The 20,024-nt window shown below is 42.7% G+C and overlaps 1 protein-coding gene across 3 annotated transcripts; it reads right to left on the bottom strand.

Moving 5' to 3' along the window:
* Positions 1–87: 87 nt before the first annotated feature.
* Positions 88–20,008, bottom strand: heatr5b (HEAT repeat containing 5B). 3 transcript variants are annotated; one of them, XM_082557553.1, is made up of 36 exons: positions 19,889–20,008; positions 17,435–17,599; positions 17,130–17,341; positions 16,379–16,487; positions 16,122–16,271; positions 15,376–15,547; positions 15,128–15,285; positions 14,743–15,037; positions 12,534–12,689; positions 12,143–12,393; positions 11,950–12,061; positions 11,699–11,851; positions 11,514–11,613; positions 11,286–11,395; positions 11,045–11,208; positions 10,721–10,896; positions 10,437–10,542; positions 10,152–10,342; positions 9,188–9,347; positions 8,814–9,003; positions 8,498–8,667; positions 8,256–8,403; positions 7,981–8,160; positions 7,648–7,902; positions 6,794–6,975; positions 6,641–6,709; positions 5,691–5,870; positions 5,356–5,596; positions 4,769–5,005; positions 4,427–4,554; positions 3,458–3,602; positions 3,063–3,335; positions 2,626–2,850; positions 2,328–2,479; positions 1,737–1,950; positions 88–1,379 (listed from the first exon to the last, which is right to left on the bottom strand). In XM_082557553.1, exons 2-36 carry the CDS (start codon positions 17,558–17,560, stop codon positions 1,072–1,074), a joined length of 6,198 nt encoding a protein of 2,065 aa, XP_082413679.1. In that variant the 5' UTR covers positions 17,561–17,599; positions 19,889–20,008; the 3' UTR covers positions 88–1,071. The 3 variants fall into 3 exon arrangements, with proteins under 3 accessions (XP_082413679.1, XP_082413681.1, XP_082413680.1); XM_082557555.1 differs by having other exon boundaries at positions 14,788–15,037; positions 19,889–20,007; XM_082557554.1 differs by lacking the exon at positions 19,889–20,008 and adding an exon at positions 18,518–18,636.
* Positions 20,009–20,024: the final 16 nt, after the last annotated feature.

Genomic DNA, 20,024 nt, shown 5'->3' with positions numbered 1-20,024 from the left:
CCAGTAGCAGAACTTTAGCTATAAATCATGCATTCCTATTTTATTAATCCAATTACATTTAAGTATAGTGAAAACTTCCAACAGCAATGAGGTCAAAATAAGTTTATTCATATTTTGGGAAAAAAAATGAGTGTAACATTACATTCACACAAATGTGCCAGTTATTGATGACATTGGTGAACACCAGCACATGCAGGCAGTAAACACGGGTATTTATCAGACCAAAAAAAAAAAAAATCTATGTGATGACCAGTACTTATATATACATATATATATATTTATTTATTTGTTGATTGGTGTGCAGATAACTGGAGAGTCTTAGTGAAAAATATAATGCATTTATCATTTAGTTCTAATTTTAGTCTCGATACTGGTTTGATCAACTTTAATTTATTAGCTATGCCTTTGAGCAATTAGTAGGAAGGTTTACAACATAATTTGAGAAAATACACAAAACATAAGAAATTAAAGTAACATTCATCAGTAACAACCTGGAGACCCCAAGGCCTCCTAAAAAATAAAATAAAATAAAATAAAATCAGGGAAAATTGTAGAGCAAATATTGACTTTTTCTGGAATTTTATTTCTGCCACCTGATTTATTTATTTATTTTTTGCCCTCTGTAAGTCAAAAGTCATGGTTTGTACCTGAAAACATACTTCGTAAGTAAGTTTTGAGATGATTTTTTCAAATTTCAATTTAGCTCTGCCTGAAAAAAAAAGTGTTAGAAACAAACTTCCACAGAGAGCTGGGTTTGGTGACTTGGGGGGAACAAAAAAAAAAAGAAAGTAAAATGTAAATTGTGTGGTCTGGAAATGATACATTCACACAATTAAAATTTGCTACAAAATTTATAGCAAGCTTTTTAAAGTGAACATTCAAAGGCTTTCAAAGATATTTACATAAACGTTCTTTGAGGGGAGTACTCGTCCATCAAAACAAAGAAGAGATGTAGAATAAATAAATGCAGTTAGAAAGCATAACTGATACAGACATGACATGTGGTACAGTGTTGAAAGAAATCCAAAGAAGAAAAGATTAGTTGAGAGTGTGCGGTGCATTTTGGAGTGTTCAGAAGAAGCTCGTCTTGAGTTTAATGGTTGGTGCAGCTTGCACTGCTGGCTGAGCTTGCCTGGCTGCAGCTTTGGCTTTGCTGCTGGCCTGGTTGGCCCGTATAGCAGATTCCAGACGGGTTTTCAGCTCAGGTGCCGCTCCAATCACTATCTTGAAGGCAGCTGGATAGAGGGGGCCGATCCGCATCAAGTTCTGAAGTGCAAACTCGTGCAGGCCTTTGGAGACTTGGGGTGCAGAGGAGATGGAATTTTCATCCAAAAGGTAAGAGACGAGAGTCGGTACAAGGAGAGCGAGCAGCTGCACCCCTGTTGAACACATAAAGCAGTGATAAGTTAAAAAATATATATATATAATCAGTAATTAGGAGACAGTTTAAAAAAAGGAGAAGCAGAACTGTGGCCACAAATCCAATGTAATGTCATTATCTACGCAGAGATTTGCCAGATTATTAGTAAACTGAAATAAAATCGTTTTAAAAAAGTTTTTTCTTGAATGGTTGGACTAGAAATTAGAAAAGCATTAAATTCAACATTTAATTATTTATTAGTCTGATCTAGGGCAGCACAGCTAAATACTGAAGAGATCTACTTTAACAGAGTAAATGTGGCACAAAATGAACCAAATGTTGCTTCACTTGGTCCATTAAGCAGAGGAATACTTACGGTTTTGGTCTTCACCCATGCCGACCAGATTCTCCAGGACCCTGATTCCCTCCTGCACAGCCTGCAGCTCAGCAGCCGTCCCTGGGCGGCTGCGCTCCACTGCCTTCAGCTTCTCCACCATGAGTGGAGCCAGAGCGTGTATGTAGGGAGTAGAGAGGGCACGGCTGGAGTGTTGAAACACCGACAACAGCAGCTGGTAACACCGAGCCTGAACCTGTGGTAACAACAATTACATCTTTCGCTTAACTGAGCTAGACTTATGTGAACAGTGTGAAGCTGTTTTCACGCATGAACTCTGAACAATGGGAGAAGGATCCAGCCCAGGCGTTGTTCAGAGATGCCCTTTTTCACACGTGGAAATGCTACGTTTGGGTTTGGTAACAGAAGAGAGGTGCGTACAGTGCACAGCAGACCACAGCCACCGTCTAGCTGGCAAGTAAAAACCTAGTACTGATTCAGAAATTTGGGTATTCTGCACTTCCGTTAGATAATATCTAGAAAAGTTCAGAGGTACACATTTAAAAACAGATGATTTGGTTCGGTATTCAAAATTCTTTTGTTACATCTTTGTTTGTGTACATGCGAGCTTACCCAGGGGTCACTAGAGTTGAGGGCATTTCGGAAGTGGTCCATGCAGCCCTTTTGCAGGACAGTCACTCCTACAAGCTCACTGCTGGCTGACAGCAGGAAGAGTGTGATCGCTGTCAGCATACTGACCTCATCCATGTCAGGCCTGGACTCATCTAAAAAAAAAAACACACAAACATGCTTTTGATTAACAGTGATGTTGTGCTTTTTTTTTTGTAGACTGGCAAGGCAAGGCAAATTTCTGCTCCACAGAAAGACAAAAAGTCAGAGTCTGATAATGAATGCGTGTGGATGAGCTCACCTGGCTGCGAATACTCAAGTACAGATGCCAGGCTGCTCCTCACAAGGCTGGTCCACTGCGTCTGCACGCTCTCCATCCGGGCTATTGGGGAGGTGAAGATGGTCTTAATGCTCTGGAGGGCAGCTGCCACAGGCACTGGCACCGAGTTGTCAGGAGTCTTTACTGCAGTTTCCTTCAGAACTCCGGTGACGAGGAAAAGCACTGTAGGTAGGATGGTCATGCTTCCTAATAAGGCAAAAATAAAATGTAAACAATGGGCTGAAAACCATGACGCTCATGTTCCTTTGCTACTTATCATTAATTAATGTCACAGAAATGCATGAAGCATCCATTAAGAGAGAGTATGTTACACTGAAATAGCAACTGACTGTGTGCGAGTTTTCCTTTCTTATTATGCATGGTATTTGTGTGTTGTTGCACTTTGCTTCAGGCCTCACCAGCTGGAGAGCAGAGCGAGGGCAGCTCTGCCAGGATGGAAACTGCGTTTGCCACCAGGCGGGCACTTTTTTCGGGTAGTCGCTGAGGCCTGAGTGGCACATGGCTGGGCGACTCCTTCACACGTGTATTAAGCTGGGGTAAGTGGCGGACCAGGATGAACACGAGCAGCTCCATGGCGGCGAACACCAGAGACTTGCCGGGGACGAGCTCCCCTGTGTCTCCTCCTTCTCCAAGGCTGGCCTGAGAGTCTTTCTCGCCATCTTCCTCTTTGCCTAAACCAAAAAAAAGTAATGACCGCTTAAACTACCACACAATTTGGTTAACTTCACTCTAAATATAGAAGCTTAAAGACAACATGCAAACCTTATATGCAGTGTAACATAATGTTTCTGACCTTTTGCTGTTTTCTGTCGCTGTAGATGGTCATGTGCAGCCCTGATGGTCTCCTGGACAACAGCAGTGACCTGAAGCTGGACAGCAGGTGGATCCCGGGTCAACAGAAGCCTGTGAAGCACGTTCAGGAGCTCCACAGCCAGCAGCTACAGCAGAAAGAAAAAGTAAACAACTACATTAATGTGACTGTGAAACATGTAGCACAAACTTCTCATTTCTCTCACATTTAGAATTCCAACTGTTTCAATTATGTATTTTTTTCTCATTTAAAGTAAAGTGCTTGATGCTTTGTAACTATCTGTTCTGGTTTGTTGAAAAGCAGAAAGCATGTCCACCATAGGATACAATTTCATATTTAAAAATGTGATTTTTATACTGTTCAGAAGCAATTTGTACTTCTTTGTTCAAATATCTTTATGGTTAGTGAGACGGCTGAGTGATCCCACACACTGTGCTCCAATTCAAATCCTCTGAAGTCCACACTTTGAAGCAGTCTGGTAAAGACACGTCCCTCTTCAAAGGCTTCACCAAATACAGCTGAGAAATACAACCTTCTTTTGCTGAATTTGTAGGATACACACGTGTGCCCTTTGAAGCCATCGGTACCCAATCATCTGTTCTGTGGGTGATCTTTTTCACCTTCTAAAGTCAGTAAATATCACAGGCCGGTGTTGTATTTATCAAATATTTGCAGTGAGGTGGTGCATGGTAAACAGATCACCTGAATTACACCACAATATGATTGCTGCAAGAGGTGATTTAAAGGGAAAACACTTTTTCTTATAGGACACTTGGGTGCTTGAATTTCTTTTAGTATTTTCTAATAAGTGAAAACTACATTAGTTCTTTTATAGCTTAATGTGTAACTCATATATTCATATTTTACTAATGAGATTCTACAATAGTCATAAAAGTGGTTTAAAAATTTTCTCTCTTTTTTTACCCTATAATTTAAGCCCTGTGTGTTTACCTGGTCATCTGCAATATGTGTTTTAGCACAAGGAGTCTCGAGCAGAGTGCACAGGGCCCGCAGGCACGACATCACATGTTCAATAGGCTCTTCAGGGCGGGGAAAGCAGAGAAACTCTATACTGACACCTAAGAGAAAGAACACAAAAATGCTCTTAGTCTATGTTCTTGTACATGTATTTTTCTTTCTACTACCATTCCTTCACAATTGGCCGGTGGTCCTACAGCTGTGAGGTGAACAAAAGCAGTTGCTGTTTTCTGTATTAGGTACACTATGAAGCCAGAAAATGGAAAAGTATGCTAAATGCTTTACACCGCAAATGTTAGCTATGCATTTGTTTACCTAACATTAGATGCATCCTGTCTTTGACAGACTCCTCAAAGGTCTTTATAGTGGTGGAGCCTCCCTGGGGGAGGCCAGGAGGCTTGGAGGGAGCTGATGAGACCTCCTCCTGACCTACACCTGCTCCAAACCCAGTGCTGTTCAGCCACAGGGCTACAGCATGCAGGACAGGAGCCCAGGAGCTTCGGTAGTGCAGCCTTGCTGTATCTATGGTCTCCGGGGTATAAAATGCTCCGCCTGGACACAAACACAATTATATATAATTACTTTATTAACATGTCAATGACTTTGAAAACAGCTCCAACAGAGTGCACGAGCATGTAATCTACAATCCCATTTGATTTAAGAGATGTTTTTGTTGACATTTAATCTGACACTGTCCAAATAATGTTGAACGTTTTTGGTAATATCTGGAAAAAATAAACATCAAATGATCCAAAGTGGAACATAAGACTTGAACATTGATGCTTTAACCAAGCTACATTAAAATGTTGTGTAGAAACACCACAAGACTATATTTTGTTTCACTGAAGATATCATATTAAAACCATATTTAGCACACAGGAAGACAGGAAAGAATCTCATACCATCAGGGGGCAGCTGACTGGAAAACTCAGCAGGCAGAGTGAGCAGAGCATAGTCTCGCAGCATGGCCAGCCACAGGCGGCTTAGTGAGGGCAGCTCTGGCTGCACCAGGGTGATAAGACTGTCAGGGGGAAGCACGTCAGTTCCCAGATCCTCCTCATCCTCGTCGTCATCTCCACTTCTGACTGGTTTTGCAGGTTTAGACTCAGCCTCTTTTTTGATCTTCATTGCCACCACATAGACCTGAGTGAGAAACCCAGAGTGCACGTTCAGTTTCGTTACATGCATCATTTGATTGTAAAAAAAGGAGCAGTTTCCTGCTCATCTTCCATCTCACCTCAGCCCACGCCTTCAGCACTGCCAGTTTCTCCATCGTGGTAGCGCTCTCACTATACAGCTGACTGGACGAGCCTTTCCCAGCCTGCACCTTGTCCAGCGACGACACAAGCAGGTTGTGGACTCGCCGCAGGTCGTTGAGGTCACTGACAACGCCACTGCCGATCCACGTACTGCACACCTGTAGTCAATGTGAGAAAGATGAAACTGCTATGGATCTTACCGTTTTTATCTATTACAACAACGGACAATAAAATTTTATGATTCTGATTTTGATGTAAAAAATGTATTATATAACAGAGCACTTAGGCTCATTAGCCAAGCTATTAGAGGGGGTGGGAGTGTCAAACAAATGGGTATTAATAAATGGACTGACACCTTAGTGATGTAAAACTGGACCACATGTTTATAAGATTGCATTCTTCTGGGAGGAACAGCAATTAAAGTGTCAGTTCAAGGGCAGCAGCTTGTTATAAATCTGGTAGCTTATTAAACTATAAGAAAACTACAGGTCCTCTGTGACCTTCACATCCACAGATATATGTATCCTAATCCGCTTTTTCAGAGTAAGTTGTTCTCGATAAGAAAAATTAAACCCTTCAAAAAGTCTCCCAAGCAGAGAAACAGGGGAATGTCAAAGAGAGAACATCTTTTAGTAATAAGCTGACAGGCATGTTTTGTTATTTGCCCCTGTCACTCAACATTCTCATCATTCAATTAAGTCAAAAAGCATTAAGTCACAAATTTGACACTGCTGGCTTCTAAGGGGATGATGACTCACTTTGTCGTGGTAATTAAGCTGCTAACGCAGCCACAGTTCTACCATTTAACAATCAAAAAACATATTTAATGGCTGTTAATGGAAAGAAGGTTGAACACACCTCAAAAAGAGGCATAAAGTGGAATTGTAAGCAATTGAGTTGGTGAAAGAGACAGGTATGTATGGCTTACCTGGCATGCCTTTGCTGTAATGTCGGACGGCGTGTCAGGTGAAAACGCAGGTCTGAGAGCAGCTCCAACCTAAATACCCACGAGTTGCAACAAGTTTACTTTCATGCAATGTTTCTAGGTTTGGACTACGAAATAATGCAATGCTTTACTCACATTGGCCTGGTACTGTTCCAGGATAACGTGCCCCGGGAACTCGGGCTCTGGTACGGACGCAAACTTTTTAATGATGTCTTCCAAGGCCTGCAGGCCAGCCATCCTCAGCTGGTTGCTGTGGTCTGTGGCTGCCATGAAAGCCATGCGGATGAGGTCAGATAAATGGAGCACCAGCAGATCTCCTGAACGGGCAGAGATGGATGAAAAAACAACAAGGACTATGTGAGAAATACGAACCTAATTATAAACACTGGAAGGAATATGAACTCCGGGAGCAGCTACAATAATGATTTTTCCAGTCATTGTTTAGTATTTGATTTATTAATCCTTTGATGATGTGTTACACTTCAGCAAGAAGCTATAACCAGTGCTTTCTTCAGACTCTCTGCTTTAATACTTTCTTCAAGAGGAAACACTTTTGGAGTTTCAGCATGTGCCTGCAGCGACCAGAAAGAAACCCCACATTAAATTTGGGGCTGAGATTTAATTGACTTTTAACTGAAGGGCACCTTTTGAGGGATTAGTTGGACATGCCGTCATGCAGACCAACCATCCACTGAATCCCAGTCACTCAATTTGGCTTAGCTGGTTTCAGAGCTGCAAAGTCAGTACAATGTGCTATTACGGGCAAGCCTGTAGAATAGCTCCTTATTATACAGCAAAGCTTACATAAATATTGTCTCCTATATTTACCACAGTGAACAAAACCCTCTGAACCTCTAGCTTTGTTCCATCTTTAAATGAAAGCATGTGAATAAGCAATTTCCTGTCGCACAGTAAAAGTGGCATTAATCAATCACAATTCTTTAAGTGAACTCTGCAGTAGTCTATTCTGGCAGCACAGTGAATGGTACCTTTCAAATTCTTGGCCTGCGCCGAACGAGCAGCTGCCAGGTCAAAGTGTGTTTTGTCTGCATTCTCACACAGCAGGATGATGCGGCACAAACAGTCTGCTGCAAACACCCGTGTGACCCAGCGCGGCGCCACAGATGGCTTCGATTTGTCGTCTTCGCCCAGACCCGTGAACATTGTGTCATCGTCCATCTCATCTTTTTTCTCCGAGTCTTCCTCGTCCTTTTGCACCTCAAACACAACAGCGCCCCCTACATCTGAAAGAGGACACGGGCACATTTGTGGTGAAAGATTTATAAAAGATGATTTTTGAATTTGCCGTTTTGTAGACTTACCTGTAGTTGCTGCAAGAACATCCTTGCAGAGTTTCAGCCAATGGGAAAGTTTTTCTACGGCCAAAGACGACAGCATGTGGCCGAGTGTGTCATGGATGTCTGAGCATAGCTTCCTGTCCGTCTCCCGATCCAGCATGCCAAACAGAACGCCCTCCAGACCAGTCTCTGTGATGTTTAGATCTGAACCAGAGCAAGTTAAGGCATTAGGATCCAGGTTGCATTAAGGGGAATTATTCAAACAGAATGCTCGAATCAAGTTTTGACCGTGTACTGACTGATTGCAGTGCTGTCTTTGCTGTCTCCTGCTCTCTTTGCCAGGCTCATGGCGTACTCGCAGACCTCTGCAGCTTCTCTCTGAGCAAGCTGTCTCAGGCAGGCCACTGCAGCACGACGCAGCAACAGGTGAGAGCTACACAGGTGCACCTATGGGAACCCCAGTTCACAGCAGGAAATCAACATTCAGACTGACACAAACTCTAACTATCACATACGTACTCTAAAAGTATTTATGTCTTACACAGAGACACGGCACCAAGCTGGACAGGTTAACGTGTCGTGGAGCAAACATATGCAGCTGCTGCAAACATGAGATAGCAGCTGCCTGCACAAGAGAGTCTGAGTGGTCCTGCATTATGGCACAACCAACCAGGCAGGACGAGCGGATGGTGGAAATAGTGGCTCCATTTCCTAGCAAGACCAGCACAAAGAAACATTGTACTTAAAGACATATACTTCAGTAGCCTGCAAAGGATCAAAACCGGTTACACTGCCACCTGCTGGCTAAAAAAATACTATGGTTAATGATGTTTGTAATCTGGTTGTGCCACAGTTACCCTGCAACTCTGGTCCCACAGTAGTGATTAGAGCTCCCAGGCAGCGGCCCAGACACTGGTGAACCTCTGTGTGAGACGGGGGCACAGTGAGGAGCAGGGTGAGCACCAGAGACAGTGTAGGCTCCACATAGCCTCTGTACATGGGACCACTTGAATCCACAATTAGAGCCAGAGAGTGCAGAGCCCAAGTCTGGTGAAGACAAAAACACAGATTGAATTAATTTAGAGTGGGCCAGACCAGAATTGAAGAAAAAGACAGGGATGCATCAAAACTAGGTTTAGACATAACATTTAACAGAAAAGAAAACCAATCAAAATGTAATTTAATTATGAGTGAATATAAAAATGTACTTCTAATAAATAATTGACTGCACCTGGACTTCATGTGAAGAGCCATCCTGGGCTAGAGCCAACAAGATGCTGACACTGGTCTTTAAGTGCTGGCCAGAGCCAATTCCTCCAACATATCGATGCAGACAGCCGAGAGCCAGTGAATGGCCCGTCCTTGAAACTACATCACGAGCTGACTTCAGCCTGTAAACAGAGCAAAACAAAGACATGCATCACATGAGTAGAGACAGATACAAAGTATGAGAGATCAACTTCAAGACAGATGAACAACAATGAAACACAAACTATAACTTTCCAAAAAGAGACATTCTGAAAATGTAGTGAGAATGTTTATTTTGTGCAATCAGGTATAAAATGACTCTCTGTCCGTCCCACTAAACGTCAAGGTGCAGTTTACATCCTTGTCTGTCCAGGCTCATTCAAGATATGTAGTGATAGACTAATATTTTTTACACCTAAAATCACTGTATTCTTAAAAACATTTATTAATGTAAGGTAAATACAGGTTATTCTGATCACAACATTGTGCACTGTAGACAATGTTTTCAATATTTATGTTATTGCAAAAATCCACACTTTTCAAACCTGGCACCTCAGAAGACTAAATCTGGCGCTCAAATCTCTCCTTCTGTCCAAAGTGTTTCTACAGATCACTAGGTTGTCATGGTAATGTTAACCACAGACCATTTTAAACAGAAAATGTTATCAATTCATCATTTTTATCCTGTTAGACACTTGTATCGTTTTTATTGGTGTATGAATTCTTGAGTTATGGCCAAAAGTAAGCTCTTTGGGCTTGACCTTTGACCTCCAAATGCTATCAAATTCATCCTCATGAATCAAACAAATCAATCAGTCAATGAAAGTGAACACTGGTGTAAAATATGAAGAAATTTTCTTTTAAGGCCTTCCTAAATATTTGATTTGAAACCATAATGTTGGACACAAAAAGCAAAGAAACAGAAATTGGAGACATGATATGCTCACTTATCAAAACTGGTCTGCGCCATTCTGGCAATGAAGGTTGCCTCTCCGACCACCTGAGCCATCCTCCCCAGGGCCTCTCCAGCAGCACAGCGCAGGATGGGATTAGGGTTGTCCAAAGCTCCCATCACCAGGGCCAGAGCTGATTTACGCACCTCCTCAGGCCCAAGAGTGCTCTTATTCTCAGCCAAACCCTACAGTTAAAGCGAAAGAGAAACATTATTTCTCACTGTAGCTATTACCTAAATGACCTACCCATTTAAGAGGATATAGAGCTTTTTTTCTTACCTTGAGGGCAGAAAGGACTGCAGTAAAGATGTTGAGTTGGACGGCTTGCTGTCGAACTCCTTTAGCCTGCTTTATGCATTCTGCAAAGTGGTCTAACATCTGCAGCCTGAATCATACCCATCAGTTAAAACACAGTATATTAATAAAAACCAGCTCAGCAACAATGCAGCGAATATAAATATATAAGGAAAATAATGAGAGCAGCTGCGGGACAAGAAAATAAAAATAATGTTAACATGATGCAGAACCACATCAAGTCACCACAATAAGAGAGAGCGCCTTGCCTGTGTTTGAAGGAGACATGAGGGAACACCACACCAAACAGAGCCACTGAAGCATCGATAACCGACACACCCAAAGGGAGAGGTCCTGGGATGGCCTCGCCTACGGGGACGCGCAGGTAGATCGAGGAGGGATCGTGCTCCAGAGCTCCGCTGCCAGACGCGCTGTTGGGCTGCAACTGTTTCGCAGGTAACGACACAGAAACACCAAAAGGCCAAACTTATATTTAACATTTAACGAGAGATAGTGATGACTAATCCAAATCACATACATAAAGCATCTTCAAATAAGAGCTGGGTTACTAGAACGGTCTTTTACCAACTAACCTGATCCTCTATGGACTTGTGGTCGGTCTCCTGTAGCCACGAGCCCATGAGCACGCTGTCGTCATAGTGACACAGAGAGCGCAGCAAAGACGTGGTAGTGTTGGCCGAGTTGTCGGTCAAAGTAAACTCTGCCACCAGTTCTCTCAGGAGAGCATTGAAGCTGCCTGTACGAGAGGATTACCCATTTTAAAACACCTCTCCTCAACTTATGTGAAAGCTAATGCACAAGTGACTGATTTACCTTCGTAAGTTTTTGGAGGCAAGAGAGCCAAGATGTCGTACAACCGGAGCCTCACCATAGCTGCACTTGCTTTCAGGTGGGCTCCGTGTACCTTAATGATGGCAGGGACACTGAGAAAAGTCAAAATGTTACAATCATTAGACATGCAGTCGAAAAACACACAAAAAAAATAAAATAAAAAGTCAGACATTTAAGAGAAAATTACACAAAAAAAAGCACCACACTCACTGAGACATCATAGTCATGGCACATTCGATAGGAGTCATCAGCCTGCGGATTACGTCTTCTGTGAGAAGCTCGGGGCAGTGGGCCACGAAGCTACGCATGGCTATAAAAGAAAGGGAACGGTTTTAGTCAACACTGCGTCTCGTAACATTTTAGGGCGTGCACACTGTGGAGGTGCAAGCCTTTACCACACAGTGCTCCAGCTCTGCCCTCCAGGGTGACCTGCCAGGTGAAGGAGTCTCCTCTGGCTTTTTCGGCTTCCAGCTCCTTCTGGGAGCGAGGAAACACGTTCCTCCACAGCAGCAGCATTTTGGGGAGATGATAGCGCACAAGGGAGGGACCTGGGAACACAAATGAACACAATGTGGTCACAAAGGTGGTGGGAGAAAGAGACGATTTCTGAAAAACTCCAAAATCAGGAAGTGTCTTTGAGGCTCACCCAAAGTCATCAGGGCCCCCAGCAGAAGCCATCCAGCCTGCGTGCGCTGCAGGGACAGACGGCTGTTCTGAGCAGCTGTTCGCAGAAGGTCTTCAGCTATACTCACCACCAACTACAAGAACAGCGAGGCTAGTCAATCAAGTCTGACATACATATGAAAGAACCACTAAGGCCAAATTCTGAGGCTACACACCTTGCCCTTGGTGTGGGGGATACCCAGTGGACACTGGTGCACGCCTCCCAGCAGAGCAGCCATCGCAAAGCTGTAACCGCTTACAGCCTCAGGCGAACTCTTCAGGTTGTTGATTCTCTCAGCACAGCGGTCCAGCAGAGGGGTGAGCTGATAGGGTAGCGCAACGGCGACGCAACGCAAGCACCATGCAGCTGCCAAACGTGCTGCCATGCTTGGGTGCAGCAGCACTGAGGTCACGGTTTCAAGGAGTCCTGAAGAAGTGGATGTGGAATAAGTTATTTAAGGATTTCAGCCTTATTTTAAATTAGGATTTATGTCACATGAGCTTGTGTTACCAGAAACCCGAGAGTGACAACAGTGAATATCCTGTTTTGTATTCTGTTTATCTTACCTACAGAAGGCTCCTGGATGAGTGGTGAAGCTGTGGCACTCAAACTCTGAACCAAACTGCCCAGCTCTTTTAAAGCACACACCATAACATGCTGGCTGGCAGAGACATCACCTGCCCCTGCTTTGTTCTCCCCACTGATATCATTCACTACTGCCTCTGAAAACACAAATTTCAGGAAGAGAAGCGAGCAAAGCGATCTGTCAGCATGAACATTTTCTGGGTTATCACTTAAGTTCGTATTTTGAATACTCAATAATATTCAGAACACACTAATTTATAATGTGTGCATCATTGATGAAAAAGATTTATATCAAAGAAAAGATGCTTTGTGTCCATAATAAGTATAAATCACTAATGTTATTAGTAAAATTTACACTAATCAGCCACAACATTAAAACCCGATATTGTGTAGGAAGTTGCAAGGTGGGGCCTCCTTACATCTGATTTGTTTTTCCGATCTTGAACTCTTTGTAATGTTTCTCAGACCATTCCTGAACAATATGCGGTGGCGGGTGCACTATGCTGCAGAAAAGAAAGCCAGCACCATCGGGGAATAGTGTTTCCATAATGAGGTGTAAATTGTCTGCGGCTAGTTAGAATCAGATTAAAGCTATTTTCCTGCAGAAAATCAGAGAATCAAATTGCTTAAACTCTACTGTGTATCATGCTGATCCCCCCTCTCTCTGGTAAACATCACACAAGATGTAAAAGAAAATGGGATTTCTTTCTGCTGTAGGTGCTTTCAAGAACAGACAGGACCACATGCAAAGTGTGGAGTATAGTGCCCCTGTGACCCTATTGCCAGTTCATTACTTATACCACTTTTGGTAGCAACTAACTACCAGAAACAATCCCCCAAACCTGATATTTTATAGATAATCTGATCCAGTTGCTTAGACATCAAAAAAGTCACATCTTTACAGCTTCCAACAACTTGACTTCCTGCTACAACTCGACAAGTAACATTAAGGCAAAATAATGATTTTTATTGTTGTCACCTACACTGATTTTAATGTTGTGACTGACAGGTGCGTACCGTAGCTTCTAATAACACAACAGACCCCATTAGGCCATGCACTGTTGTCATATATTTAACTAACGACATTAAACTACAGAACCGCTACATTAAAACACAGAAGAGCACACTTCAATGTACTCCAAGAGCTCTGAGGATTTGTCTCCCCCCATTCAAAAGGAAATAAATAAAAACAGGAAATGATGGCTATAATTGTGAAAAAAGAAAAAAAAATGAATAGCTGATCATCTACCGGGAACTAAAATCCTCTGAGCTCTTGAAAGACAACAGTCAAGACAGATCATATGTAGAAAAAAGGTCAATAAAACGACTTGAGGAAGAGAGTATATGAAGATGCTTCTTGAACTGTGGCATTTCATTCGGACTTCAGTGTAAATGTAAACACATATACTAGATGTCCTACTTCTATCATGGCTCCCGGTAACATTTTCCCACTTATGTTTAGCTTAGACATTTCTCAAAGTCCCATTTCAAGAAGTCTCACATATCCAACTAGATGGAAAAAAATACAGCAGCAAGTACAGAGTGAACAACAAAGAACCCAGGAGAATCCAACATTTTTAGAAATTCTGTCTTAACACCAAGAAGTTCTGAAACGTACATCGGTTTAAAGGTTGCAAAGCAAATCAGAGTAAGAAACATCCTTTGTAAACGACGTATGGGTGATTTTGAAAATAATTTTGTGATGATAAAAAGCGAAAAAATAAATAAAATAATGCAAAACACTGTGTCTTGTTCTCTTAGATGTAATGGCATCATCCTGTCGTGTGCCTTTGCATTTAGTGGCACGTGCAGTTTTTCTGCTGGTGCATGCCAGATGCTAGATGCCAGAAAAGGTTACGCTAACTGCTCTTTAGGGTTTATAAGGCAATAACAAAATGTGAATTCACAGGCAAAAAAGCCATAAAGGCTATGCAATAATGCAAGCATGAGTACTTAATATGCTGCGCAGGTAATGGATGATCTTACTGACATTATGATACTACTTGTGGTGAAAAGGGGATATGAAGAAAGAGGAAAGTAACCTCACAGGGAGAAAGCAGAAGGAAAAGCAGAGAAATAAAAGAAAAAGAGAAGCGGTCTCTGCACACAACATAAGCACAAGCCATGCAACAGATTTCAAAACTGAATGAGGAGCGAATTAAAAGGTGATAATAATGGATGAGTACTTACTCTGTAATGCTCTGAACCGTGATATTTCCCCCCCATCCTCCTTACCCACAGCCCTCATTTGCTTGCTGATGGCTTGGCAGATTTCTTTGCCGGCTGCGATTTGTGCTTTCTCTCCAAGCAAGCCCCCCAAGGTGGCGCGCAGCATGAAGGAGACGCAGCGGCGCGAGTACACAGCCTCAACGTGAGTCTGCGTGGCCCGAGGGTGAGACACTAGGTCCAACACGTGCGACAGGAACGTGGCAAAATTGCGCTCAAGCCACTGACCGCCAAGTGTTGTCACAAACACAACGTATGCCTAAGAAGAAATTAACGAAAAACACGCATGAGGTGGATGAGTCAGATGGATCGGGTTCATTTTTTTAATATGTTTGAGAGTTCACCTCACCTGTGTGACGCCCACCCGCACCTCCCTGCTGACAGAGCCTCCCCCCTTCAACATCTCTCCTCCGCTCTTCAGGAAGCCAGATCCACCGCGCAGAAAGCCTGTGGCCATCAGCTCCAGCACCTCCTCCAGAGTGGCTCGCTTTACATTCTGACGCATCACTGCGAGAAGAACACGTTTAAAAAAAGAACGCGATAAAGAACAGAAGCAGTGAGCTACTCTAAAAACAACAAATCCACTCTGTAACCTACCAGCTGCTTGTTTGGGCATCAGGGCCGTGGCCATAACCGTCCCCAGCAGTTTCGCTACGGCTACCCGAACGCCATAGTTAGACCCTTCCAAGGCCTTGAAACACAAAGTAGCGACGTTCTCCAGTTCAGTGGTCCACATGAATACGGCCTCATTTTGTAGCTCCAACAGGCACTGATCAGGCAAGGAGGAAAAAAATGGGACGCTATCATTACTTTTCATATAATGTGTGTACTGGTAATATCTACTTCATGACATGAATTCAGAGGCTTATGTGCACATAATGCTACAATACACACAGTAACTTGTACGCTTTCTAAACGGAAATTGAAACAGTGTATGCGGTCGACATACGTGACACAGCAAAAGCATTTAAGTCAGTGGTTTCTTCCCTTTAAAAACAGTCTGCACTCATTCTGACACACAATTGCTGTACTTGTGTCATAAAGGGAAAATTAGATCGTACTGAAAACAGTGATCACAAGTAATCATGCGGTACCTTTACTTTTATGAGTGAAACTGAGAATGAAGCCTTGCATAACGCTCCTCAGATGGGCCTTAACAACTTAAGATCAAAAACCAAGTTTAACTGTTTTGGGAGAAAGAGTTTGAAGATTACTCTGTGTGTCTTCTATGTAGCATTTAACTTTATGATATGGAAGGCCCCAGCAGCCCACAAAATCCCCACAAAGAAGCGCAAGATAGTTGACACATTTAAAAATCTTAACTGTGTTTTTGTGAGACCGACCTTTGCTACTGCACAGCGTACAGCCATGGACCTGTCTGTAAGCAGAGAGCGAGCATTCTTGTAGATGTCTCTGTGACAAGAAGCTGCAGCTCCACCCAGTCCGCTGAGCACCTTCTGCAGACTCAGAAGGATCTCTCCTCTACCTTGTGACTACATCAATAAAATAGAAGAAAGTGACGTTACAAATCAATCCCTCCATTACTGTTCTTATACTGTAGTGTGCCTGCTCCTAGTTTTTTTACTCTCACGTGGCATACCTCTGCACTCTTTAATGCCTTTAAAAGATTATTGATGGTATCTGGAAAGGAGCTTCCCAGCATCCTCCCCATCTTCTCATAAAAAGCCCCAACACATGCCACTGCAGCACTGCAAGAAATGTGTAACAGTGCATTAACACAGCAATTCAGACAAAAATCTATGTGAAAATTCATAATTATGTAAATTAAAATATGCAATACCATGGAATACTTCATGAAAATTAATAGTTATTAACTTCTATTTATTAGACTCCTCCTTATGTTGATAAATGGTGAGACTGGCTTACATACGTGAATTAGCTTTAACCTTATCTACTGTAAAATGCTGAAGGGGAAGCACAGTGGCTTAGTATGCAAAAGGGAGGCCCTGGCACGTCTGTGTATTTCACCTACCCAGAAATGAGCAGGTATGAATGACTGATGGATAAAACCCTGCAGGGCACCACTGATGCAGCTTCATCCACTGTTAAATTCCATTAACGCCAGCAAGAAACACAGCAAATCTAGTCTTGTACGCTTAATCCCGCCTTTTAAACATAAAATGTCGTTCTGCAGATTACCGTCCAGCTTAACTGCTAATACCCTTGAAGATAGGCCTACTGCACGTGCCTGGAGCTCTAAAAGCAGTTCTGAACAGCTTACATTTGAATTGAAATATGTGAAAGCTCAAGCAGACTATTAATATGCAGTTCCTGTATTTCTAAAAATAGCCAATAAAAATACACGCGGTAGTAAATAAATGGGAACTCACAGTTTTGTTGGCAAGTATGCAGGTGTGTCATCCTTGCTTTTGATGATGTCATTGCATTTATCAAGAGTCTGGAAAACAGTGAAGGTGTCACCAATGCTGTAGAGCGTAGCAAGGTTTTTGGCCAGGAGTTTTCTAGTCGGTGGTCCCGGAGCGCTGCTGATTAGTCCCGTCAGCTGTTCCACCAGCTTCTTCTGCTTCTCTTTTACATCCACCTGCATTCAAAAAAGAAGGGAAAAAAGCACAATCGAGTTACAAAACGCTTCCAATGATTCTGACTCAGAAAAGCTAAAAATCTGAATAGTCACCTTATTTGCTGCCACAAGCACTTTATCCAAAAACCGGAGCCATTCGAAGATGAAGACGGGCCTTTTTGCTTCGGTGATCTGGGCCAAAGCATCTTCATTAAGCAGGAGACTGTGAGCCAGCTCCATGGTGAGGAACCTTGAACACAGAGACGTGCGCCCTCCTCTCTGCAATGATTCACGAACACGTGACAAATTAGAGGAACAAAAAGCTTAATATACTGTTGCAACACAAGCAGTCGGTAGACCATATTTTGCTCAAACAGCTTCAGTGTGACTTGACACTGAATCTACAAGTCTTTTTGACTAAAGTGAAAGACTGGAGCACCACTTCTCTTAGAAATAATCTTAATTGGCATTTTGATGATAGCAGTAGGGAGCATTACTAGCACAAAATCTTCAATGGGTTTTCAGCTGGACTGAGTGATGGTATCAGTGTGGTAGACGTTATCTCTAACAGTGATGAATTTGCATACTGGAGTGAGACAGAACAGCTGGTGAGGAGGTGCAAAGACAATTTGATCCTGAGCAAATCTAAAACTAAAGGCTGTTGACTTTAGAAGGGAAGAAGTCCAACATCTTCCTTTCATTGGCCAAGGTCTGTTGAAAGAGTGCTTCCTGGGCACCACTATATGCCAGTCTTTATCACAGAACTTAAACACCAGTCTCACTGTTAACAAAGCCCATCAGAGACTCTACTTCCTTTGGCAGAAGTAGAGATGTATGGAAAATATGGGTTCAGTTGGGAAGCTGCAAACCATTATCATTATCATTATTATTATTATCTCCAACCTGACTTGGTAAGGTAGCACAACCAATCAGGACAAACAGCAGCCTGGAAAAAGTTTGAGCCTCCAACATCACTGGTTGTAGTCTGCCTTTCATAGCTCCACACTATGCCACCCGAACCACCAGGAGAGGTAGAAGCATCATCACTGTCCCCTCCTACACATCATCTGTTTAATCATCTCCCACCAGGCAAAAGATACAGGGGTATTACTACAAGAACAGAGATAGTAGCTATCTCCAAGCTATTAGGTGCTTAAATATATGCTGAACCTTCTATTATTTTTTGTTTCAATTTACCTACAGCAAGTTGTAATCATAGAATCTGAATGTATCCATCCATTCGCTTCCGCTTATCCTTTTCAGGGTCGCGGGGGGCGCTGGAGCCTATCCCAGCTGTCATACGGCGAGAGGCAGGGTACACCTTGACAGCTCGCCAGTCTGTCACACAGAGAGACAGGCAACCATTCGCACTCACATTCACATTCACTCCTGTATTCACATCTATGGGCAATTTAGATTAATCAATTAACCTTTCCCCAGAAACTGCATGTCTTTGGACGGTGGGAGGAAGCTGGAGTACCCGGAGGGAACCCACGCAAACAGGGGAGAACATGCAAACTCCACACATTGAACTCAGGACCTTCTTGCTGTGCGGCAACAGTGCTAACCACCGTGCCGCCCAGAATCTGAATATATTATGCAGCAAAACGTACACGTATGTATCATGCATTTGCAATATTAACTTAACCTCTTGCACTGTGGACTGTTCCCTTCTGCAATCTAGACTCTACGCCATTCACTAAAATCACTTTAAACATAGGTACACTGACACACTGCACTACTTTTATGGGTTGATGTGTTCAATACACGTGTACTTTGTATGTTGTGCTGTATTGTGTCATTTGATGTGTCTTGTTGTATATGCAGCTGTGTTGTTGAAATGGCTCCAATAAACTTGAGCTGTGGTGACTGTGAAGGCCACTCAGTCACCACATAACATGATCAAAATCATTTTCATGCTCATCTAAAAGTTCTATCAGCTCTTGCACCTCATTGCCACCATGGAAGAGATCATTCCTAGCATGAAAGGAATACTATATTATAGGATGAAGAGAAATACTGGGAACAGCTGTGTTGATCTGCAGGTTGGACATTCCTGCTCAGGAGACAAACTCTGTACCCAACAGCATGACAGGGCCTCTCAGTTGTCTAATTTAAATGCCTCTTCTCTAACAATACGCCTGTCCAGTCAATAAACTATCACATCCATCAGCTGGACAGGTTATAACAGCCCTATAGATGCTAAGGACCAATTATCGCCATTGGAATGCCTTCGCTGTGTTCCGTACGTCAGTAATTTTAATGTCAGTGGCTGTAAAGTTATAATAGCCGCGCTCAAGTCTCGTATGGAATAACACAAAAATATTAACACTGCAGTGATGTGTTGACAGCTGTCATCCTTCAGATGTTAATACGCGAGCTAGTTAGCAACATAAGCTAGCTGCTTCCTAAAAGGGGAAAGCTAAACTCCGCGAAACACTGACGACTAAATAGGACTTTGGCTCTTCGTCGTCATTTTTTACAACCTTGAGTTGTTCAAAATATACCCCTCAGTGACAACAAACTCCCTGAAATACGGGACAAATACAGCAAAACTGTTCATCCTACCTGTGCTTCGGTGACCCAGGATGAATGACGACGACTATGGGCGGTGTCGCTGTGAAGTTTGTCCGATGTTAAACCAAACAAATAATTTAACTTAAATCATATAGCTTGTAGAATTTTGTGAAATAAACAAAAATAG

This window comes from Aulonocara stuartgranti, assembly GCF_965226115.1.
Source record: "Aulonocara stuartgranti genome assembly, chromosome: 13".
NCBI classification, from domain to species: domain Eukaryota; kingdom Metazoa; phylum Chordata; class Actinopteri; order Cichliformes; family Cichlidae; genus Aulonocara; species Aulonocara stuartgranti.
Note: the sequence above shows the minus strand (reverse complement) of the source record. Positions and strands in the feature narration are given on the sequence as shown.